Genomic DNA, 25,789 nt, shown 5'->3' on the forward strand with positions numbered 1-25,789 from the left:
TTCTAAAATACCCTAACCCACCCCAAATGCCTGCCTGAACAACCACGTTTTTAATGCACGGCGGAAGCTCATTAAAGAGGGGGCATGGCGGAGTTCCTTAGGGAAGGGAGTTCCACAGCTATTGAGCATTGTTCTCTTCTCTCACCATTGCGTAACCACATCTAACCTCCATGTTTCTGTGAAGGGAACCTACAGAACTGCTAGACTCTGGTGATTGTGGTCCAAAGCGATCAAATACATTCATGCATAGTATAGGCATACCCTATGCACTATACATGCATAGTATAGGCATAGTATAGGCATACCTGTGTTGCATGTATGCTGACTTCATTTCATGTTAAAACAGAAAAAGGGAGTTGAACTTATATGTGGAATCTAAACTGGTGCTTTCAGCCCAGTGATATCCTGTTTTACTTCTCTTTATGAGTACTCCTGTTCTTAGTACTCACTATGTTATTTCCCCTTGGTTATTCAGAAGAAATGAGAAAGGGATTTTGCCATTTCAGTTGAATGAGTCATTCACTTGCCGCTAATCTTGGATCTGCTGAAATTGTTTCTCGCTAAGGAGAGCAGTGGGGCAGTTTCTAAAACAAAACCTGTTTTTATTTTATGAGTTTTCCTTAGTTTTTTAACACGAGTTCATGAAGTCATTAGAAAATATGTGATTTTATGAGCTAGCTCTCAATTTGTAGTGGTCCAAGAGAGTTTGCAATATAATATAACCAAAGTTGAGAGACAAAATTACAGAAATATCTGTTCCCTGAAGGCGAACACATAGGACTGGTAATTAGTAAGTTTCCTTAAAATAACACGCTTAGCTTGTTGTGGAAGTATGTGATGAAAATTCTGAAAGCTAACACTCAAGAGCCTGCAGTGCTCTGTAGTCTTGGCAAAATAATGCAAATTCTGTTGCAAAAGCTTATTTTCCTCTTAATACCAGTTTGTAGAATGTGTACTATAGTTAGTTCAGAATTTAATGCTTGGAATATCTAATTTTACATGACTACAGTCTTCTACTTAAATTATCTTTTTCACATAAATGTGCTAACTAATTTGGTCTTCTTTTAGCTAGATGTGATGACAAACAAAAAGACAACATCCGCATACTAGCTGGTAATGGGGGCAAATTCAGAATCAGTTCAAAAAGACTCAACTCATTTTGAGCCACTTTGAGCTGAATTTGGATCTTATCGAAAATGGGTTCCCCCGCCCCGCTTCTTGCCAGCCTCCTGCCTATTCACCCTTCCCAAGCAAAGAAACCTGTTGTTCATGAAGGGGTTGGGGGAAGCCAGCAGCAAGGAGAGCTTGCAAGATGCAGCCGAGCTCCTTAATTGGAATAACGGATCAATCAAAGAGCAACTGAAGGCAAAAATGTGATTTTTTAAAACTGTATGTCTTTTGTAGATCACTCTTATGGATGCGAATTATGTGATGGATGAGACAATTGGTACAGCAACGTTTCCCATATCATCTTTGAAAGAGGGAGAGAAGAAAGAAGTCTCATTCATCATTAGTAAAGTAAGTTGCAAAATCCTACTGGTACAGTGTCAATTCTGTCGCTGTCAATGGCAAAACTGTCAGCTGTATTGTGGTTGGCTAAGAATGTATTATGACCTCAGTGATTGTAGAGAAGCAGCTCTTCCTGACAATGGATCCCAGATAGCCATGTCAGGCAGTGATATCAATTCTGATAAGTGCTGGGATTGAATATGATGAGAAGCATGCTATAGAGCAGGACCCTGCAAATGGATTCAAATGATGATTAAAAGGTGGTGATTGACATATTGAGAGCATGACTCAGCCACCTTCTGATTTCACTTCTTGAAGGTTTTGTAGGTGTGGTGGTGGCAGAAAAGTCATTCCATGCTAGATGTAACCTGTGGTGAGCCATACACATGAAGCCAAAAGCCAGACATTGAACTCAGCATGGATGGGTTCTGACACTTAATTACAACCCCATCTTTTTGAGCATTTATAATCTAGTGTCAAAAGTTGATTCCTGTTCATTTCAATGAACGACACCAGTCTTTACATAACTGGAGTTGATGTGTTGTCCATCCGTCCATCCGTTGCTGCCCCCCCTGCCCCCGACTCACAATTACCGTGCTCTGGTTCATTCAAACTGTCTTTGAAAGTGTTCTTGTTAAGCTCTTCAGTTCCCTGTTCTTGGCACTTTTTACATTATCTGTAATACAACATTATTTTTCAAAGCATTCATCTCTTTAGTCAAAAGACTCCCAGGAAATCGCAGGAGCCCTGATACTGCTCCTGGGAGCTCCAGGGGAGTACTCCCAAATATCCTGAGAGTTCTGCTATCAAGCTCACTCCATAGCATGGCTTCTCCTTCTGAATGGCCATAATATTCAGATGTCCTCCTTCCATGGTGAGCTAAGAGTAACACCCCCAGAATGACTGGCAGAATGAACCTGTGATTTGTACCATGACAGGTTTTAGGGAAGGAATTAGAGAATGAAGAAGGTGATATGTGGTCACAGAATCATATCACATGTGCATTGGGGAGGTAAAGGGGCCCTGGAATACAGTTCGGTGCATCTGGCTGCCAAGTTTATTAAGTCGTACATGATTAGTGACACTTTGCTGTAGATTTGCATTTAGATGCTGCAGCTATCAAACCAATTACTCCCTCAAAGTCCAAGAGAGCTGAAAGTGATTACTCAAGAGTTAGTGCCTGGAGGATCATGGCTTTTGTTTGTTCTAGTTAGCTACCGTAGGTTTGTGAAAGCTGATGCGATCGTTTGCTTTTTTCCCCTGGGAGAGAGATCTTCTCCTGAAGTATGTATGAATTAAAACATCTGTCTCCTAAACATTTCAGTTCATGTAGCTGGAACATCACTGTGGACCAGTGTATAGTTTTGGACATCAACATGGATGCAAAGGCCCATTCAAATATAGACTGAATGTTTGACTTTCAGTGTTGCTTTCAGCCTTGTTTTTCCCATCAGTAAGAAGAGGAATAATAGTTATTTGCCTTACAGAGCTGTTGTGATTATTTGTGTAATGAGGCAATGTTATTAACTGTTGAGCAATAGGAAAAGGATGCAATATATATCTGACAATGAATAAAACCAGTTCCTTATTGCAGGTACTTGGTTAATGTTCTCCTAGAAGAAGAGATGCTGGGGAAATTGCAAGGCAGTTGAACGTTTTGATATTGTTAGCACTATATTACTTTCTGCCTTGGTGAAGGCTAGTGCTGAAATAGCACATTATCTTCTCCCAGTGTGATGCCCTGTTAAATAGAAAATAGTGTGTATCCTCTTCCTTAGATTTTTTTTAAAATACAAAGTTTTTTCTGCAAAATACATACTCTGGGCTTTTGTGGTGGAAGGTAGGACAGGTATCAGATGGTACTCATGGGCTGTATTGACCCTGTTTAAAAGACTTAAGTTGGACAAATAAATGAATTTATTTGATTATTTTAAAACAATTATATACGAGTTCCAGGACGGTTTACATAAGATAATACAAAAGGCAGAGAACAAGAAATAAGGGTAGAAAAATAGTGTAGGGCAGCCTTCCCAACCTGATGCCCTCCAAATGTTGGAGGGCATCCCAACCTGATGCCCTCCAACTACAGCTCCCATCATGCCCTGGTTGTGATCCCAATCCTGTCTGGATTAAGCTTCAGTTTGTTCTCCCTCATTCAGTTCATTACTGATATCAGACACTGAGACACTGATTTGGAACTAGAACAGCTTCTTTAGATTTAGATGGAAAGGAGAGACAGAGTTTTTTGTGTCATCAGGATATTGGTGGCACCAAACCACAAAACCCTGGACAACCTCTCCCAGCAGTTTCATGCATAAGCTGCATCCATCCTGAAATTTTCCATTATTCCTTTGCATATTATATAGGGCTAGAGTGATTGTATTGCTAAATAAAGTGAATTGAATTGTTGTTGTTGATAATTACTCTGTAAAAAGAGGTCATGAGCTTCTTAACAAAAATGTGATGCTATTGTAACTTTTCTTGTTTAGGTGACAGAAATTATTTTGGAGGTATCTCTTGAAGTTTGGTGAGTGATCTTGACACACTGAAAACTGAAATAAGGAAATAGTTACAACAGTATGGCTCTGAAAGCATCCCCCCACCCCCGGTTGCTTGGTTATGATTTATATAAATCTGAAGACTTAACTGTTGGCATAACTTAAGGCTGAAAATATCAAATGGGAAATGGCCATGATCCAGCCAAAGTAATCCCATTAATCACAAGAAGAGATATTTAACTGTGTACTTCAGCGCAATATCATGGTTGGGCAACCTGTGGCCCTCAAGATGTTTTGGCCTATAACTCCCATGATCCCTCACCATTGGCTATGGTGGCTAGGGCTGATGGGAGTTGTAGGCAAAAACATCTGGAGAACCAGAGGTTTGCCCACCCCTGTTATATATGTTTACTCAGAAGTAGGCTGTAATCCTATATTCACTAACCTGGGACTAAATTCCATGGAACTCACAGGGGCTTATTTCTGAACAGACACGTACAAGAATGTATTGTTAGGCTGCAATCTGGTACATGCTTACTGGGAAGTAAGCCCTATTGAACACAATGGGATTTACTTCTCAGTAAGGATTCAAAGCATTGTACTGTTGGGCTCCGATTTAAACTAATGGGACTTGAATGTAAATTCTACCCAGTTTGCAAAATCCTGAAAGCCAAAATAATACTTGGGCAAGAATCAGTGCTGCAGTTCTCTTGAACATATAATCAGAAACACTGGAAATATACTTGATTCCAGCCATGCAGTGGAACACAGAATATGATGTCTAATGTAGAATTGAGAAGTTTTATGGGCAAATTTCTTGTCCACATGGTGGTAGAGAAAACCCAGATAATATAGTGATAATCCTACCCCCTGCCCCAAACACAGAGGCCCAAGCCAACACAGTTAAATGTGCTTAGTCCATAGTTTTTAGTAGGCTTTAGCATGCTTAATCCTGTGTTGTCCAGAAAATAAATTATAAACGAAGGCTTCTAGTGGTTGCAGAGTAGGGCATAATTCAATTATCACTCATGCCCCATATAATATTTATAATAGCCCCTGGCTGTGGAACTCCCTGCGGAGGGAGACTAGGTTCACTGGTTTTCTGTCCTTCCGCTGGCAGGCTAAGATTGCTTTATTCAAGCGGGCCTTTGGTGTGTAAGCAGGTCTGTTGGGTTGTATACTGTTTTACTCTGTTATTGTGTTTTTGTTTTTAATTGTGTTTATGTTTTTGCTTATTGTTTATATCAGGTTTTAGTAGTGATTGTAAGCCACCTTGAGTGCCATTTTTGATGGCATGATGGGGTAGAATCAAATAAATTAGAAGAAAATAGTCTGCACCCACCCTTCATTGCTATTACTAACCTATTTCCCACATACTTCTTAACCATTTTATGTTAGTACCAATTCTTTTTCGAGGCTTTGCAAAAGTTAGTAATATAATATAGCTTTTAAAAAATCCACACAAAAAACTCACAAAGGCCCAAATTGCACTCCTGAAAAACAGACCAAGTTTCCATAACTGTGTAGTTCATTCAAACAGCCCAATTTGTTTTTGTTATTGCATCATTTTGACACTTCTATAAGAACATTCATAATGCAATAATCGCAACATGATCCAATTATTTTTTTATTATTCAAAATCAAAACTCCTTTGTGTAGAACAAGCCATCGTCACTTCCTTCCCTGTTTTTCTACCTGCAAAATAAAATTTGCAAACCCTCCCTGCAGTGCGTTTGACTTACAGATCAAGGATGTAGTGGAAATCCTTGCTGTATTTCAATTGCATGCTTTAGTGACAGGCTTACAACAAGGTTATAAAGCCTGTAGAAGAGCTACATGGATGCAGTATCATCCCTTGTATCCTCCCCAATCTTACATCATTTCTTTGTGATGATTATATAATCCACATTGTTCCGCAGGTGGTCAGAATCCATTAATAATTTTTTAATCTAATAACTAAAATCATGTTTAGATATATATTGTCTCTCTGTGTGCTGTTTATATGTTTTACGTAAATGGTTTTGTACTTTGTATAATGTATTTTAATGTTTTTTAATTTTTGTGAACTGCCCAAAGAGCTTTGGCTGTGGGGCGGTATAAAAATACAGTAAATAAAATGCAGATACATTTCGCCAAATATAACTTAAAGTGCAAATCTATATATATCTACTCAGAAGTAAGCCACAGTGAGTTCAAGTAAATGAGGGTGCAATCCTATACATTTTTAGACAGAAGAAAGTCCTACAACTGGCTGTCTGGGGCACGCTGGGAGTAGTTCCTATATAAATATGCATAGGATTGTGGCCTAAATCTCCCTTTGAATTCAACTGCAGCTGGAAAAAAGCAGATAAACCTTTGATCACATACTTACAGACCAAATGCATAATGAGGCAGGAAAGTCAAACCATTATGTGGTCAAACAGTGGCAGAATGAGTAAGGAAGACAGAAAATTGCCTTGGAAGGAATCTGGAGGTGCCAGTTTGACTGCCTCATTATGCACTTGATCTGTAACTATGTAATACAATATCTATCTGGTTTTTCCACAAAGGATCCTTGGATGTCCTCCCTAATAGCAAAACTGTAAAAACAAACAAACAAACAAAAAACACCCACCCAAGCCTTGTTTTTTCTCACTGTTTGTGAAGAATTCAGTTATTTAAACAATAATCAGTAGGGTTTTGGTTTTGTAGTTGCTGAGATCTGGTCAGAAATTACAGTGCTGACTTGACAAAGTGCTCAACTGGTTAATTCAGCTTTTTCAACACACTTAAATAGAGCCTCATGTTTTTATTGCTTCCATTAATTCCAGGGTTCTAAAGCTTTCTTGTCATGAATTGCCTTAAGTCAAACTAAACTCCGCCAAGAATGATTACGATTATGCAAAGTCAGACATTTTGGCTACTACCTGTCATTCTTGGCTGAGCCTTGGCGGATGGGTGTAAGCAGGATAAAATGAAAGGAAGACTGGCGAATCACGTAGGCCTGAGAATGTGCTTTAAGGTCATCAAGAGAGGACATGTTGATGACAGTTCATAGAGGAAGACTTTCCGTACCAGCGGACCCTCTTTTTTTAAAGGTTTCCCAGCCCCTCAAAATAAACCTGTAGGCTGCCACTACAGTCTATACTGGGCTGTCCTACTGCTTGGAGAGTTTCTAGGCCTTATTGCCAAGGACCCCGCCCTTAAACCCAGCTTGAGAAATGTTAAACAGTAAGGAACTTTGGATTTATTTCCCCAAAGCTCAGAGGACATAGACTCTAGGAACACAAAGGATGGCTTAATACCAGTGAAATGTTAGCAAATGGGGGTTATAGTGAGAAATTCCAGATAAATATATATGAATTTATGTGAGAAAAAGGGGTGGGGGGAGGAAGAAAAAGGTAAGGCAACAATCTCTCTCTCTCTCTCTCTCTCTCTCTCCCCCCCTCCCTCCCTCCCCCCCCCCCACACACACATACACACGGGCTTGTAAATAAAATCAATGAAGTCAAGCTAAAGTAGCTAGTTACGTATTACCTGCATGAGTAGAATCTTGGGTTTCTGATCATGTGCAGAATTAGTTGCAGGAAAGATGATTTGAGAAAGCATGAGAGCATCTTTGGATTCCTGACTTGGATGTTTCCCAGGAGACAAAATAATGAAGTTATGTTTCACCTATTTATGGGAATATGAAACCAGTAACCTTAGTTTTACTTAACATGGACACAACGTTGTGTGGAGCAATTATGGGATAAGCTCTGTTTCTGAAGTAAGTGGGCCAGGTAGCAAATCTGCACCAGAACTTTCCCCTGCTGCTACAGTCATTGCCATTCCTGTGACCATAGGTGCCATTGCACCTGCTTTTTGCAAATGCTGTGAGAGCATTTGTGGAAGCCCTCATTGGAGAAGGCAAAGTGTTCTCTAGCAGCCTCTCTCAGAGGGCTATATGACCAGTCCGTTCAATCTTGCTGCTTCTGCTGGTGGTAGTGTGAGTGATAGGAGAAAAACTTTAAAATGTAAGTGGGAAAATGGAAAAGTAACTTGCTGTCAGTGGAGATGGTGGTGAAGGTGGATGGGGGACTGTTTGAAGGAAAGGCAAAGCAATGCAAAATTAAAAAAAATGGAGAAAGGTGAATAAGTAAAAGAAAAAAACCCTTTGTTTTTTGTTGTTTGACACAAGAAAACAACCCAGATTTTTCAATTCCTCTCTAATGAGAGTGAGTTGTTTGAAGGAAAAGCAGAAGGAAAGGAAAAATTGGTTCTAGACTAGACATGACCTCTTTTGGCTCCAGACTCACCTTCTTTGGACATAACAGCCCCCAGCAGGTCATCCAACTCCAAAAGTGGTCCTCAACCTGAAAAAGGTTGCCCATCCCTTGGCTTCAATTAACTTGCACGACTGAGGCTGGAGCCCTCTACCCATATACCCTGTTAGTAAGCTCCATTGAGGCCAATAGGACTAGTTCATCTGGCTTAGAGCCAGAATTGTGCAGTTAGCTCCACATACAAACAACATTTTGTATTTGTCGCTAGCCATAACACATCATGTAGGGCACAATTCACTGAGAATTTCTCTTGTACAAATGAATGCTGGGCTTTCTTGGTTTTTTTGTGGTTTTTTTTAAAGATGGAAGCCTGCACTGGCCTCCTCATCTCTATCATGGTTAGCCACCCTGCCTCAGAAAAAATATAATTTTGCTCAACCCCAAAAGATTGCAAAAGACTTTGAGTATTATTTTTGCCCCTCCCTACAAAAGTGATGAAAATCTCGGGGCCAAATATGTTGTCCCAGCACTAGTACAAATCTTTAAAAAAGAAAGGTACTGCATAAGAGCTCCCATTAATTTTAGCAGGACACTCACAGGACGATTTCCCTGTGAATTGTTTCTGTTGTTGTTCAGGTTGTACCACAGTGGCATTTCATGTCTGCACATGACATGAGGGAAAGCAGCATGCATGACTTCCTTTGGTTCCTCATTTCTGCCATGTCAAAATATTTCAGGATTTGTTTATGCATAGAGATATTAATGGGAACCTGGATTATTTATTATTAGTTCAAGTTGTTCCTTTTATAGCATAAAAGGCTGTCTGCTTTTTGCCCAACAGCTCTTCGACTGACCTCCGTTTCAGCATGGCTTTGTGCAATGAAGAGAAGGCTTTCCGACAGCAGCGGAAGAATAGAATAATGCACCATCTGAACAAGTTCCTGGGGACTGATTTGACCTCCACTCGTGATGTAAGTTTGGAAGACTCATGTCACTAGTTCTTGGTCAAGATGGCTGTTGTCTTCAGGATCACAATCCTGCCTTCCTGAGCAAATAATCATAGAATGACAAAACTGAGTGATTAAGTCAGTATTTTAACAGTCTGAGCACATCTTCTCATTAGATTTTGTTACTGTGTGACTACGGGGTCTATTTTATATTTCAGCTCTCCATAGTTCTGCAGTTTCTTTTTAAAGTCTTCTTTCATCAGCATCCCTTGGTTTCAGCTGTCCCTGGCAAAATCTGGAGTAGATGCTAGGATTTGTTCCCCTGTAGTGATTGCAAGTTTAAGACATTGATTTTGGATTTTAACCTTAATTTTAAACAGTTATACTGTCCCCCCTTTAAATATTTTTTGTTAGCCCAAGGAGAGAGAGACTGTTAGCTTAGATTGTAGGATATCTAATGTATAAAACTGAACAAATAGTTGTAGAGTAACCAAAATATGCAAAAGGGATGTAGGGATTGAGAAGTTGCAAGTATCTAGTGCTGTAATCTTATACACACATAGCTGGGAGTAAGTCCTACTGAACTCAAGGGAATTCCAAGTAGGCATGTATTGGATTGCACTGTAAGGCGATCAGGTCAATAAACTGGGCCCAAGGCCAAATTGTAGTCAGAGATATACCAGAGAGAATAACATTGGCAGGTCATTGTTATTTATACAGCACCATAAATGTACAAAGTGCTTTACATTGTAACATAAGAAAACAAAATCAAGAAGAGGCCTCCACCCTAAGGAGCTTACAGTGTAAAGTTTGGCAGCAAGGGAGGCAACGAAGGGAAGGGTAGGGTGAGGCAAGGGTAAGAGTCAACAGAGGGAAAAGAAGAATAGAACAGGCAAGGGGAACAAGGAATGATGTGAGAAAATGAAATAGTGTGTTCTTAAGCTCTCTTTCAGCCAGGTCTGAAGAGTTAAGCCAAAGGTTTTCTGGAAAATATGGCTTTTTTTTTTTTTTAATACTTGCAAAGTTTGGAAGAATGCTGTATAGGTATAATCTGTAATTGGATTTATATTTGGATATTTGGTTTGTTCTTATTGAAGTTTAATATAATCCTTTTTTCCCTTTCTTTTTTTCTCTTCCTTCTTTTGCTATCCTCCCTTTTTTCTTTTCCTCAGAATACTGTAATGTTGGAAACTGAAGATTCTGATTATGTTGTTAGTAGTAGTGTTTATTTCATTTATAAAAATAAAATAAAAATAGATTAAAAACAAGAAAAGAAAATGTGTCTTTTGAAGAGGGTTTTCAAGAAAGAGAGATTGAGGAAGCACCACTGAGCAATTCTCAGAGGGGATGCCACTGCAGGCATAAAGGACAACAAGGGTGAATTGTAGAATTGTTTAAGAGAGCTAGTTACATTTGAGAAATAGAGTGGTGGAGTGCAGCAGTGAAGGTCATGGGCTGGAATATATATTTGCAAAATTAGGGCTGGGAGAGACCGTGGGAAGACTATGGAAGGCATTAATGGTAAGGTAAGGACCTTCTCTTTGAGAAGCAGGGTATTCAGCATTGCTCCTCTCCCAGACATTCTGTATAGTTTTGGGTGAACACTGGAGTTGCCAACATCTTTTCTGTCACAGGTTCCTTTGCTTTGCATTTAACCTTGCAGTGATTCATCAGTTGCAGGTTTTCCCACCATGGAGCTTCAGTGGCAGGAAGGACTGCACCTGTTTCCATTGTTCCTGTCATGCAGCTCTCTGTCATGTGGAAGACTCTGTCAGGAAAGGAACTATTACCCTTAGCGTGATACTGTTAGACTGTTCTGTGTATCTTGATTGGTACTGTAGAATAAAAGCCACTTCTTATATGTCATTTGTATGTCCTACTATGGCTCTTGCAAGAACCATAGCTTTCCCAGTACACAAGGGGAGAGGAGAGGCGATACGTCTTGCTAGAACAAAGGTCTATATGCTCTGTCCCTGTTTCCTGCACCATGACGGTTGAAACTGTGGAGGACTCTGATGTGGTGTTGGCAGCTTGCTGGCTACTGGTGCGAATCATGTCACGTCACCTGGCTCTTGTTTCTGGTGGGAGCCTTTATGGTTGTGTGAAGGCTTCTGGAATCAGTTACATAAAGCTTTTCTTCCCCAAGGAGCCCTGGAACTGCCCATATCTGCTTCTGCCCTAGTTGTGGGGAGCTACTGATGGGCTGACTTTTTGCAACTGTAAAATGAACATCTCAGTGCAAATGTCTCAGAACTGGATGAACCCTAGACTTCATTCTATCAGGATATTCAGACTTACCTGACCATTTTACTCATTAATGGCTTGCTGAGCAATGATTTCTCAAGTACTTCTTCACTCCTGGATTTGTGTTTGCAGTCTTCCCCTCCCTCTACCTGTCCTATTGAGATCTGTATTTATAGATCAATTTGTTGTTGTTCAGTTGTTCAGTCGTGTCCGACTCTTCGTGACCCCATGGACCATAGCACGCCAGGCCATCCTGTCCTGCGCTCTGTCCTGGAGTGTGCTCAAGTCCATATTCATTGCATCGGTGATGGTATCTAGCCATCTCATCCTCTGCTGTCCCCTTCTCCTTTTGCCTTCAATCTTAACCAGCATCAGGGTCTTTTCCAGGGAGTTTTCTCTTCGCATTAGGTGGCCAAAATATTTGAGCTTTAGCTTCAGTGTCTGTCCTTCCAATGAGCACTCAGGGTTGATTTCCTTTGGGATTGACTGATTTGACCTCCTTGCAGTCCAGGAGACTTGTAAGAGTCTTCTCCAGCACCACAGTTCGAAAGCATCGATTCTTCGGTGCTCAGCCTTCCTTATAGTCCAGCTCTCACAGCCATACATTGCTACCGGGAAAACCATAGCTTTGATTATACAAGCCTTTGTCGGCTAGGTGATGTCTCTGCTTCTTACTATGCTGTCTAGGTGTGCCATAGCTTTCCTCCCAAGGAGCAAGCGTCTTTTAATTTCATGGCTACAGTCACTGTCTGCGGTGATCTTGGAGCCCAAGAAAATAAAATCTGTCACTGCTTCCATTTCTTCCCCTTCTATATGCCAGGAAGCGATGGGGCCAGATGCCATGATCTGAGTTTTGTTAATGTTGAGTTTCAAACCAGCTTTTGCACTCTCCACTTTCACCCTCAACAAGAGGCTCTTTAGATCCTCTTCGCTTTCTGCCATTAGGGTGGTATCGTCTGTGTATCTGAGGTTGTTGATAATTCTCCCAGCAGTCTTAATTCCGACCTGTGATTCATCCAGCCCAGCGTTTCTCATGATGTACTCTGCATTAAATAAGCAGGGCGACAATATGCAGCCTTGTCATGCTCCTTTCCCAATTTTGAACCACTCGGTTGTTCCATGTCCGGTTCTTACTGTTGCTTCTTGACCCTCGTACAGGTTTCTCAGGAGACAGGTAAGGTGGTCTGGTACTCCCATCTCTTTAAGAATTTGCCAGAGTTTGTTGTGATCCACACAATCAAAGGCTTTAGCGTAGTCAATGAAACAGAAATAGACATTTTTCTGGAATTCTCTTGCTTTCTCCATGATCCAGTGAATGTTGGCGATTTGATCTCTAGTTCCTCTGCCTCTTTGAAACCCAGCTTGTACTTCCGGTAGTTCTCAGTTCACATACTGCTGAAGCCAAGCTTGTAGGATTTTGAGCATAACCTTGCTGGCATGTGAAATGAGCACAATTGTACGGTAGTTTGAACACTCCTTGGCATTGCCCTTCTTTGGAATTGGAATGTAAACTGACTTTTTCCAGTCTTGCGGCCATTGTTCATTGTTCCAAATTTGTTGGTATATTGAGTGCAGCACTTTAACAGCATCATCTTTTAGGATCTTAAGTAGCTCAGCTGGAATACTGTCATCTTTGCTAGCTTTGTTGTTACTAATGCTTCCTAAGGCCCACTTGATGTCACTCTCTAGGATGTCCGGCTCAAGTTCAGTGACCGCATTATCATGGCTATCAGGGACATTAAGATCTTTCCTGTATAGTTCTTCTGTGTATTCTTTCCACCTCTTCTTAATCTCATCTGCTTCTGTTAGGTCCCTGCCTCCTTTGTCCTTTATCATGCCCGTCTTTGCACAAAACGTTCCCTTGATCCCTCTGATTTTCTTGAAGAGATCTCTAGTCTTTCCCATTCTATTGTTTCTTCAATTTCTTTGCATTGTTCATTTAAGAAGGCCTTCTTGTCTCTCCTTGCTATTCTCTGGAACTCTGCATTCAGTTGGGTATATCTTCCCCTTTCTCCCTTGCTTTTCACTTCCCTTCTTTCGTGAGCTACTTGTAAAGCCTCATCAGACAGCCACTTTGCTTTCTTGCATTTCTTTTTCTTTGGGATGGATTTCATTGCTGCCTCCTGAACAATGTTACGGACCTCCGTCCATAGTTCCTCAGGCACTCTGTCTATCAGGTCTAATCCCTGAAATCTATTCCTCACCTCCACTGTATATTCATAAGGGATATGATTTAGGTCATACCTGAACGGTTTAGTGGTTTTCCCTACGTTCTTCAATTTAAGCCAAAATTTTGCAACAAGAAGCTCATGATCTGAGCCACAGTCAGCTCCAGGTCTTGTTTTGACTGACTGTATAGAGCTTCTCCATCTTTGGCTGCAAAGGACATCATCAATCTGATTTCGATATTGACCATCTGGTGATGTCCATGTTTAGAGTCGCCTCTTGTGCTGTTGGAAAAGCATGTTTGCTATGATCAGCGTGTTCTCTTGGCAAAACTCTATTAGCTCTTGTCCTGCTTCATTTTGTACACCAAGGCCATGCTTGCCTGTTATCCCGGTGATTTCTGGACTTCCTACTTTAGCATTCCAATCCCCTATGATGAAGAGGACATCTTTTTTTGGTGTTAGTTCTAGAAGGTGTTGTAGGTCTTCATAGAACCGATCAACCTCAGCTTCTTCAGCCTCAGCGGTTGGGGCATAGACTTGAATTACTGCGATGTTGAATGGTTTGCCTTGGATTCGTACTGAGATCATTCTGTCATTTTTGTGATTGTACCCCAGTACTGCTTTTCCCACCCTTTTGTTGACTATGAGTGCTACTCCATTTCTTCTAAGGGATTCTTGCCCACAGTAGTAGATATAATGGTCACCTGAATTAAATTTGCCCATGCTTGTCCATTTGAGTTTGCTGATTCCCAAGATGTCGATGTTCAATCTTGCCATCTCATGTTTGACCACCTCCAGCTTACCTTGATTCATTGATCTGACATTCCAGGTTCCTAAACAATATTGTTCTTTACAGCATCGGACTTTCTTTTCACCACCAGACACATCCACAGCTGAGTGTCCTTTTGGCTTTGGCCCAGCCGCTTCACTCTTTCTGGCGCTACTTGGAAATTCCCTCTGCTCTTCCCCAGTAGTATATTGGATACCTTCCGACCTGAGGAGCTCATCTTCTGGCGTCATATCTTTTAGCCTTATGAGACATTCCATGGGGTTTTCTTGGCAAGAATACTGGAGTGGGTTGCCATTTCGTTCTCCAGTGGACCACATTTTGTCAGAAATCTCTGCCATGACCTGTCTGTCTTGGGTGGCCCTGCATGGCATAGCTTATGGCTTTGCTGAGTTACGCAAGCCCCTTCACCACAACAAGGCAGTGATCCATGAAGGGGATAGATCAATTAGTTAACGTCTGAAAGGAGCTTTCAAAGTTTAAGTCCTGCCTGTAGAAATCTACACACACACACACACACTGTGGGTGTATCATTATTAAATAACATAGCATTTCTGTTTAAAACAACCACTTTATTAATGGAGAGTTGGCATCCAGGAAAAAGGAGGTATTTGTAAACAAAGATGTGTGGAAAACCTTTATCTTATTCTTTACCTACATTTTATTGTCATGACTGTCCCTAGTATAAGATGGTACACATGATGTAAATGGAAACAGGGTACATAAAGGACCACCTTGTCCCACGTGAACCTGCCCATCCATTAAGATGGGCCTGTCTGGCCCTGTTCCATGTCCCTCCACTATCTGAAGTAAGGCAGGTGGTGACTGGAGGAGACAGGGCCTTTTCATTTATAGCACCCCATTCATGAAATTCCCTCCCAGACACACTTGGCCTGACACCATCTTTATTTTTTCTTTGGCATCTGTTAAAACCTTTTTTGTATTTGGCCAGGTCTTTTAATGTCGTGGTCTTGGATGTTTCTAAGTGCCCGTGGTATTTGTACTTTGCTATGGTTGGCTATGGTTCATTTCGTATTTTATTTTGGCTGAAGAGTGGCTGACACATGCCGTTAACAAAATAAATCAATTAATGATATTTATACTGCCCCTTTATCTGTCCCACTCTTCCCCTCCTGTGACCATCAAATTTTTACCAGACTTCATCAAGCATCTGTCCTAGTTCCACCCAACTTGCATTGCTGTCTGGAATTTCCTGTTTCTCTACCTCATTTCTGTTTGCCTCATCATCAGGCTGGTGACTATTTCTATCCCATAGGCACTGCAACAGGTGCTTTCCTCTCTTGAGGATGTCTGGGCTTACTTCCATTTTAGCTTCTTGCCCCTTTTGCCCTGTGCTCCATTGAATTAGGCCTGGGAGCGACTTGAGTTGAGCAGTGACATTCTCAATCTTTCCAGTGAAAGCGGGTGGAATGTAGTGACTGAGCAGAGAGACTGAGTTACTGGAACTTCTCCACTTCAGGGGCTTCTTCACATGGAGCTTTTATCCTGCTATTGAGATTGGATACTCATGGAAGTTTGCAGGTCCTTTAGATGATGTCGTTAACCTCGAGGGCGTCTCCTGCACTAAATGACCTTTATTCCATTTTTTAAAAGATCAGAGATAATGAGCTATCAAATTACTGCACTTGAGTTCCGCTTGAATTCCCTTGTAAAAAAAGGAAACCCCACAATAAGAGGAGCTGGACCACAGAGCCATCTAGCAGCTGTATAATGAAACACATAGAACATGCAGATAAAGGGGGAAAAGTGCAGGGAGGAAGCATGTGTAAAGGGAGTCCATCGTGTTGCTGCATTTAAAATGGACACAGAAAGCCCTGTTTTAAATGTGGGATTTTGGGCTGGTGTAGAGATGCTCCAAATCTCACCTTTGCCATACGTTCACCAGGTGCTCTTAGGCAGGCCACACTCTCTCAGGCACAGCTCCACATTTGCAAGTTGAGGATAGTAGTACAGGATTGTTGTAAGAATTGGAACAAAATAATGTACTTTGAACATTCCAAACAGCTATACGAATTCTAAGTATTATTAGTACGATTGCAATCCTGTCTAGTTAACCTGGGAAAGCTCATTGAACATATGGAATTTACTGCCAGGTAAACATGCATGGGAATTAGGTTCTAACTGTATTTACTGGACCACACTGTTGGCATCATATCAGGTCCCCTCAACAATGCTGCTCATGCCCTTCTGATTGCCAGGTCTATATGCAGGTAGTTACGCTCCAGTGTGGCAGTTCCACCTGTGGTTAGAATGTCTGGAACTGCCCATACAATATTTTATTTTAAGGGCACTTTTAAAACTCCCGTGCTCTCCTCCACCAAGTCATGCATTGTCCCAAGAAGGAATATGGGCATACAGAGATGACCAACAGTCAGCACAGCTGCAGTCTGCAAACACAACTGAGTGCTAAAGGCAGGTCTGGGGAATGTAAGAGTTGAAAGAGAAGATCATCCCGAAGGAAGGAAGAAGGAGGGCCGAAGGAAAGAAAGGTCGAACAAGGCCAAGCGATGAGAAGTTTCATCTGGGACTTGTCAACCCATGTAGTCGCAGCCTATCTTTGTGACCATATTTCTGGACATATTCCCACCATATGGTGTGTGTGTGTGTAGGGTTTGCAAAGAGAAAGAAATGATATACTGCATTTCCATATGTGGTTATTTTGTATTGGTGAAATGCATAACTTTAATAGTTTTAATAGCTTATGTTCCCATCCATTTCCAGAACAGATAGAAAGGGCTGAGCTGTTAATGGGTGTGACCTATTACTGTCTGCAGGCCAACGTGTTTTCAGATGGACGTCTTGTAGTATGCTGTGCTGTTTCACCCCATTAAGTCTCTAATGAGAGGTTTTATATACATGCATGTATCCAACTTCAGCAGTTTTTAATTTATAGCACCAAGCAGCATGGGCAGTGGTCAAGGATGTTTGAAATTCTAGTCTAAAACATCTGGAGGGCACCAGGTTGGGTAAGGCAGATCTACAGAATGAGTTTCTGTTGGATGTTAGTTCAATGGTTGCTTGAACTCTGGCACATCTTCCTGCTTCGTATCTAGGCAGTCTAGAATGTTTGTGCATTTAGCTTAGTCATTTATAAATAATATCCTAAAACTTAGCACTTACGTGGCACTTTAGATTACATTCCTATGCACGCTTTCCTGGGAGAAAGCCCCAGTGAACACAGTGTGGCTTACTTCTGAGTAAACGTGTAGGATTACTGATAATGTGTGTGCGGGGCTTTATCTTTATTCCATCCCATGAGTCACCACCAGTTGTGTGAAATGATACAGTCAGGACACAGATCGCTGCCTCAGCTGCTACTTGTGAGAACAAGGCCTGACGTGGGAATATGCCCCATTGAACTAGGGGTGTACGAAACCCCGCTTACCTGGCTCCGCCGGGTTCCGCAGGTGGGGGGAGGTGATCTGTTCCTCCCACCGGAATCCTCGACCGGGGGGGAGGTGATCCGTTCCTCCCACCCGGAATCCTGCCCACTCCGCTCTGCGGCCAGGCCATGGAGCCACCAGCTGGGCCAACCCGCAGCGGGGCCACCAGCCGCTGCCGGGCTGGTGCGGACGCAAATGGCGTCTTCTGTAGGGGACACCATTTGTGTCCCTACGCCGGCCCATGATAGGCTACGTAAATATTTACGTAGCCTATCACGGCTAAAGCAGGGACGCAAATGGCATCCCCTACACCATTTGCATTCTCACTTTAGCCGTGATAGGCTACATAAATATTTATGTAGCCTATCACGGCAAAAAAAAAAGGGAACGCAAATGGTGGCTATGGCGGCCGTCATTTGCATTCCCTTTTTTCCCCACTGTGATAGGCTACGTAAATATTTATGTAGCCTATCACAGCAAAACAGAGTGGTGCAAATGGCGGCCACTACGCCATTTGTGCCCCTCTGTTTTGCCGTGGTAGGCTACGTAAATATTTACATAGCCTATCACAGCAAAAAAAAAGGGAACGCAAATGGCGGCTGCTGTAGCCGCCGCCATTTGCGTTCCCTTAGTTTTGCCGTGATAGGCTACGTAAATACTTACATAGCCTATCATGGCTTCTGCAGGGACGCAAATGGCGTCCCTGTGTTAGCCGTGATAGGCTACATAAGTATTTACGTAGCCTATCACGGCTATATGGGAGAAGCGAATGGCGGCCGCAGACATGGCCGCCATTCGCAATGCAGCACAGACGGCAGCAGGTAGGTGCTCCGTTCCGGGCCCATTTTGTGGGGTGGGGGGCTTCATTCCACCACTGGCATTCGGCCTCACCGAGATCCATGGCAGAATTCTCCACCATGCCTACACTGAACTAGTTGAAATTAACATCCTAGCAAATGTATACAGTGGGGGTTCCCCAATGCGATGGGCACTATGGCACCCATGGATACCTCCAATGGCACTCACACAACTCTTCACTCCCTGCTCCCTTCAAAAAAATAAATAAATTGAAAAACGTTAGGGTGCCAGGTTCTCTTTCCTGTTCCTGAACTGTTGATCAGCTGTTCAGTGGGCAAGAAGAGAAAGCAAGGCAAAGGAGCAGAGGACTGAGAAAGAGCAGGGCTAGAAGCTAGCAGAGGGGATAAAAAGTGAGGTAAAGAGGTGGAGGGGGGAGAGAGAGAGTGGCAGGGAAAGGAAAGAAATAGCAAGGAAAGGGGTTGGGTGAGAGAAATAGTGAGGCTAGAGGCTGGGAGTGGAGAGAAACAGCAAGATATAGGGGTGAGTGGGAGAGAAAGAGCAAAGCTAGGGGATATCAAAGGAGAGAAAGAAGAAGACTAGGGGCGGGGAAGGGAGAGAAAGAGCAAGGAAAGAAGTTGGAGGAGAAAAATTAGGGGCTAGAGGCTGGGAGGAGAGAGTGCCAGCGCACAAAAGGAAAAAGTCTGTGTGGATGGAAGGAGATTGGGTGGGCCAGGAAGCAACTCTTTCCATTCCCACCCACCTCTCAGCCTCTAGCCTTGCTATTTCTCTCCCTTGAGGACACACACCTCTGACTAGCCAGGCCTCCATGGCAGCCATTATGTGACTAACCACATCCTCCATGGGAACCATTTTTGTGGTGCTGCCCATAGCAGTTTCTCAAATTCCCAATGTGCCCATGTATCCAAATAGGTTGGGAATCTCTGGTGCATGCGGTCAGCCCATAGGTTTGATATGAAAGCTTAAACTCATTACAGATGCCACAACCTATTACAGCATTGGGCAAGAGTGGACTTTTGCTCTTAAGCATAAAGATCTTTTGTGAGTTTTTGCATCAGTGTACATTGTAAGAATCTTGGTAACTGTATTTAATCTCCTAGCTTGATTATTTTTTTAATCGAGTGTCGTAAAGATAGCTTTTATTTTGCTGGAGCCGAGACTTAATGGCAGGATTTTAGTTGCTTCATTCTCTAATATGCTGTCTTTTGGAGGAGGTAATTGAATGACATTAGCCAAAATTACGACAGCATTTGTTTGATGCACAACACAAGCCAACATGATTTGTGGAAGAATTGGGCAGTCCGATTGAAGTGCAGGACACAGTGCTCTCTCAGTGTCAGTTTTCTGAAATACAGAGTTTCTCATTGACTCACAGCCTTTCTAGGTCATCCAGAGGTGGGTTTTTATTTTTGACTTACTTCTAGCTGATCCACAGACAATCTAGGTCAGTAGAAGCACAGGAATTTCAGTAAGCAGATGGATCAAGCACCACACATACCCTCGCCATTCCTGATGTCTAAAGTACCATTAGAAAAAATTGTTGTCTCAGAATATCCATGGGCAATGCAGATGAAGGAACTAACTACATATATGTAATTGTGCACCAATGCCTCTAAAAGAAATTGCTTCAGGAGGAAGCAAATGATGAAGGAGGGGGCACTTCACTCTTTCCCCACCTACTGTTTCCCTGCTCCACCCCCCCCCCCGATCTGAGCACCTCATCTCCTCAAGCGGTTTCAAGTGCATGTTTGTTCTTGAAAATGTGCTTTGAAAGCCTGGGAGGGGGTAAAGCCACACTTGAGGGGTGATCTGGAGTAGAGAAACAGTAGATTGGGAAAAAGTAAAGCACCACAGTTCCTCTGCTGCTTCTCCTCTCTAAATTACCCCCTCTTGTGTGTGTGTTTTGTTTTTGTTTTTACACATATGAACATATAATACGTTTTTTGACCCCCCCAAGGCGTGAATGTTTTAAAATGCCTCCTCATTGTATGTTTCTCTAGGTACCAGTGATTGCGATATTGGGGTCTGGCGGCGGATTTCGTGCCACAGTGGGTTTTGCTGGAGTGATGAAAGCACTCTATGAATCTGGAATTTTAGACTGTGCAACATATATCGCTGGCTTATCTGGATCCACGTGGTATGTTTATTTTATTTTTAAAGCCTTCTCATCTTCATGATCTATAAAGGCCAAAGCAGACATTAGGTTAAAGACATAGCAAGCCACTACATCTTGTCTTCTTTTTTACTCTAGTGAAAGCTGCAGGAGGCGGGGCACACCTGCAATCTATAGTGCAAAATAGCAGTCCAAAGCAATGGATCAATACTTGGCACTATAAATTGCAGGCACAGGGATCCTTATCTGGATTGGCACTACAGTGTGTATGTTGGGGGTAAAAGTCCCCTATACTCCATGCTAGGATCCGGATCTAGGGGCCGCAGTGGCTTAGTGGTTAAGACGCTGAACTGCAGACTGGAAGGTCGGCAGGACAGCAGTTCGAGACCCGAGTGCCGTGTGACGGAGTGAGCTCCCGTCTTCAGTCCCAGCTCCTGCCAACCTAGCAGTTTGAAAGCAAGAAATTGCAAGTAGATAAATAGGTACCGCCTCGGCGGGAAAGGTAACAGCGTTCCGTGCACCTCGGTGTTCAGTCATGCCGGCCACATGACCACGGAAGTGTCTTCGGACAGCGCTGGCTCTTGGGCTTAGAAACGGGGATGAGCACCGCACCCTAGAGTTGGACACGACTGGTTGGGGACACCTTTACTTTTTTTTAGGATCCGGATCGGGGACCCTGCACTTACACTAGAGTAAAAAAGAACAAAAGTAATATAATGTCTGCTTGGGCCCGAACATCGCTCAAACCTCACTCTTTCTAGTTGTGGCATAGGAAATTGTAATTGTGTTGGAGAGGGTCACCCTGACTTCTTTAGCTGTTGATTTACTCAAGACCCAGGCTTCAAGAATGTACACAAATGCACTCTTGTTTGAAGGAATCAAATCACCTTTCAGCTAGTGACTGGAGGAGTGACTGGATTGTGCCTCTCACTCCATTTGCAGTGCGTACATTTGCTTAATATGTTCTTTGTCAGGGGGCCCTAGCTGGCCTCTTTCAGTCTACTCCAGTAGGCAACTCCAGACACAGACAAAGGATTCTTTTCAAGGCTTTATTCCTTTTACAGCTTAATAACTCTATCACCAGCGACTAAGCTATGAACAGCAGAGTAACCTAATCCCCGGGTTGGAAACAGGTGGTCCCCGTTTGAACGAGAATCACTTGCAGACCCTGAACTTATGGGCTAGGGAGAGTCCCTACCCTTTTCCCTTGGGTCCTCTGGACATGACTGTTGCTTGTGCGCCAAATGGGTGCTACGCCTCCTTTCCGCGCCCTCCATAGCTCGTCGCTCTTTGAGTCTGCGTCGAGCATCCAGCCAGCCCTCCTCCTGCGCTCTTTCACTCCCAGGACCGCTATCTATGTCTGGAATGCCGGCAGGAGGAATCTCTGCCAGCTGCAGGGCCTGAGAGGGATGAACGCACTCCTCTCCCATGGACGGCTCTTCCTCCTCAGAATCAGAACTGCTCTGAGGTTCTATGGGCTCAGTGTCCACCCTGACATTCTTCCACTCAAGGGTCAAGAAAGATTAATCTGTGCAGTCCAGAAATAGCCACAGTGATGTCTAGGAGCCTCCGTATAGCAGCTTTCTACAGGAGGCACTTATTGTGTGCTTGTGATTCCTCACTCACAGTAGTTTGTGGGTCCTTTACACAACACTGCCATCCTCCAGGGCCTCTTCCATTGTTTGCAACCATTTTAGCTTCTTCTTCTTTTTCTAATGGGGAAAGTCTGGTATTTCCATGAATGGCAGCATGAAACCCTGGTGTATTTGCACAATTCTGCTATACCACAGTGCCACCTAGTGGTTGTGTAATGGAACACATAGAAAGGCAGAGAAAGAAAAACAGCAGAAAATAAATGTATAATGGAGCCGATCTTAATCCCACGAAGAATCCGGAAGCAGAAGCCTCAGTAAAGTGGCAGCTTAAAAGCCTCATACAGAAAAGCCCATAGCCTTGTGCTTTTATGCTTTCTGCAGGATGGAGTTTGTGAACAGGGGAAAAGCTTATGTGGGATGATGGGGAAGAGGGAGACTGAGCATCAGGAGGAGACCAAGACAGCAAACTTGTTAGATCACAAAACACATTTTTTTCAGTTACTTTCTCCTTCACTTTCTTTTGTTGTGTTTCCATATGTCACAGATTATTAATGAAAATCTGTTGCATCGGTCAATAAATGTTTTGTTGAATTATGGAATTGATAGTCTTACTCCATAGATATTACTGGGTCCTTATGACTAGAAGTGTTCCTAAATTCACTGCTGACTGGCACCAATGGTTTGCATCCAATGTTAGTCCTGCTTAGAGTAGATCCATTGAAATGAATTCAGCAAGTTAGACTAACATTGGATACAACCCATTGGATGAAACCCAGTGCCTGTAGCATAATAGTAAGCTCTATCTGCATGTAAATAACTAAGCTCTCTATCTTGCTTGCAAAGATGTTCAGGATGAGAACTGAGCTGAGAAGCAAACCGGTGTCTGAATGTGGAACCTTTTATGAAGAGATGGTATACTCTTTGCTTGAACTGACAATGGTTACTGTGCAGTAATCAGGGTTTTAGACAGTCTCCTAAGCTTTAACTGCTCTATATAATTTCATTGTGTCAGTCTACCAAATTGCAAAGTGATTTAAAATAAAATATCACCAGCTGTTTAAATAATGGACTGTACATCATTGCTCTGATCCTGCAAGACCACTCTGCATGTGTCATTGATGAGGTTGCAAGTGTGGAATTGGCTGCATATCCTCATCCACATTACATTTGGGTCGTTTTGCTTTTGAGGTGAATGAGGGCACACATCCAAGTTTGAGGCCACAAATTTTTACTCATGACTAGTTGCCTCTAAGCACAGCAGGAGTGGGGTCCATGCACCCCATTAGAGCCTTTCAATTACTGCTATTCTGTTCAGAACTTTGGCTATTTTAGCATGCAACAAACCTCAACATCAAAGTATCTTATTTGTTTATTTTTCTCCCTCTTTATGTCCTGTTTTGAATAGCAAGAAACAACCATTATTCAACATCACTATTCAGCTTGACAGTCTCACTTCCCCCACAGTCTACATTGAGTTCCTCAGCAAATATGAAGTGAGACTGCCAGGTTGAATGAGTCTTGTGAATGGTTTGACATCAGCCCTTGTTATGCATCACAACATTCTCATTCTACCTGCCTTTTGAGAATTTCCCAGAGTATGTCTGGTAATATACAATCTAAATACTTCATGAGGTGAATTCAGTATGAGCAAATTAGGCCAGAACTAGATGCTGCTGGAGACTTGTGGCTGCAGATGAAAATGTCAGTCTTTCCTTCTTTCTCTCTAGTTCTATGTGTAGTAAAACAAAACCCACAATAAGACTATTGAAGTTTCCCTGTCCCACTGGCTGGGATGTTTAGGTGCGTGTGTGTGTCAGGGAAACACGGAGCATTATGAAATCACCTTACGCATTACATTTAATAATTTATTTATATCCCTTTCCCCCCAAAGCTCAAGACAGGTAATGAAATCAAAAGCAGAATGGCATAGAACAACAGCAATATCATTACAAAAACCAGCTATTCAAAATCAGCATATGTCATTATACTTACCTAAGAGAAACAGTATTCATAAGCCTTACAGTACCATAAGGCTAGAGCAGTTTCGCTTGTCCTTGGAGAGGACATTGCAGAGGCTTGGGGAACCCGTAGTAAAGCCCCTGGTTGTCATTGTTGTTTTTGTATGCCAAACCAAATATACTCAGAGCAAGCTGTGATCTATGGAACGTAGCTGCTGTGGGGGCTCACATTAATGTGAGGGGAGAAGAAACGCAGAGCTGTTGCTTTTGGTGGCAGCCACACATTTCCAGTAAAGCCTGTTTTGTTCCAGTTTTAGTCAGTAGGTGTTGGGGAAAAAAAATAACAGGAAAGATGGTCATCTGATTTAACCCTGCCTGGGACTTAATTTTTTACTCAGGATATTTTTCTGAACAAGGATGTCACCGTTTCTCTCCAGTGAAATTTTGCTTGGCTGGAGGATAATTAGCTCAGTGCTGGAGCACCTGCTCTTAGGGATGTTACAGAAATCTGCTGCGGATTTAAATGAGGCTGGATTTTTTGGAATCTGGCCTCAGGAATCCGTGGCAGATCGGCCCCAGTTACCTCCTCTCCTGGAGGATTCCATGTGGGACGGCTTGGCTGCCTCCTTGCTGATGGCCATTAAAAAAAAAATTGGCGATTGGCAGGATGTCCTCATAGACATATACGCAAAATAGAGCCATGAATCTTGCGTATACGTCTATGTGTCTATAGGCTATGTGTCTATAGGCTTATTCACAAGATTCACAGCTTTATTTTGCATATAATTCTATGGGGGCATCCTGCCAATCGCCTTTTTTTAAAAATGGCGATTGGCGCAGAGGCGAAGGGCTCTTGTTGCAGGTAAGTGGCAGCCCTTGGCTCTGCGGAATCCTCGCAGAGCGGAGCCACTCCGTGAGGATTCCGGGGGGGGGGAGGAATGGATCGCCTCCCCCCCTGTGGATTCCCCACTGGATCGGACAGTGGGGAATCCGTACATCCTAGGTTCAATCCCTGGCATCACCAGTTAAAAAGTGATGGGGAAGACATCTGCCTAGGATCCTAGGGTGCCATTGTCAGTCAGAGTAGATCATCTTACCTGGTATAAGGCTCCTTCCTATGTCCCTGTTGAAAAGGCTAAACAGATTTCAGTACAAAACGTTGATACCCTATGAGTTGTCATTTCCGCTCCCCCACCGCCTCCTAATGTCTTGAGGATCTTGTGAGCATCTTTGGAACCCATGTATGTCTACTGAAAAACTTTACTTTTGTTCAATTTGCAGGTACATGTCAACACTGTATTCGCACCCAGATTTCCCAGTGAAAGGACCAAAGGAGATAAATGAAGAGCTAAGGAAAAATGTCAGTCACAACCCACTAAAGCTGCTTACTCCTCAGAAAGTGAAGCGATATATTGAAGCCTTGTGGAAAAAGAAGAGGTCTGGGCAGCCTGTTACATTTACAGATATCTTTGGAATGTTGATTGGAGAAACACTCATCCAAAATGT

At 42.7% G+C, this 25,789-nt stretch overlaps 1 protein-coding gene across 2 annotated transcripts in view; it reads left to right on the top strand.

Moving 5' to 3' along the window:
• PLA2G4A (phospholipase A2 group IVA) overlaps positions 1-25,789 on the top strand; it is a 143,996-nt gene that overhangs the window by 64,859 nt on the left and 53,348 nt on the right. For both annotated transcript variants that reach the window (XM_084851403.1, XM_084851404.1), the window contains 5 exons: positions 1,405-1,518; positions 3,999-4,036; positions 9,093-9,222; positions 20,618-20,754; positions 25,565-25,787. In XM_084851403.1, the coding sequence (XP_084707529.1) occupies positions 1,405-1,518; positions 3,999-4,036; positions 9,093-9,222; positions 20,618-20,754; positions 25,565-25,787 (642 nt within the window). The remainder of the gene's footprint in view (positions 1-1,404; positions 1,519-3,998; positions 4,037-9,092; positions 9,223-20,617; positions 20,755-25,564; positions 25,788-25,789) is intronic.

This window comes from Heloderma suspectum, chromosome 4 (genome assembly GCF_057233095.1).
Source record: "Heloderma suspectum isolate Gila_16-S chromosome 4, 16-S_ref, whole genome shotgun sequence".
Classification (NCBI taxonomy): Eukaryota; Metazoa; Chordata; class Lepidosauria; order Squamata; family Helodermatidae; genus Heloderma; species Heloderma suspectum.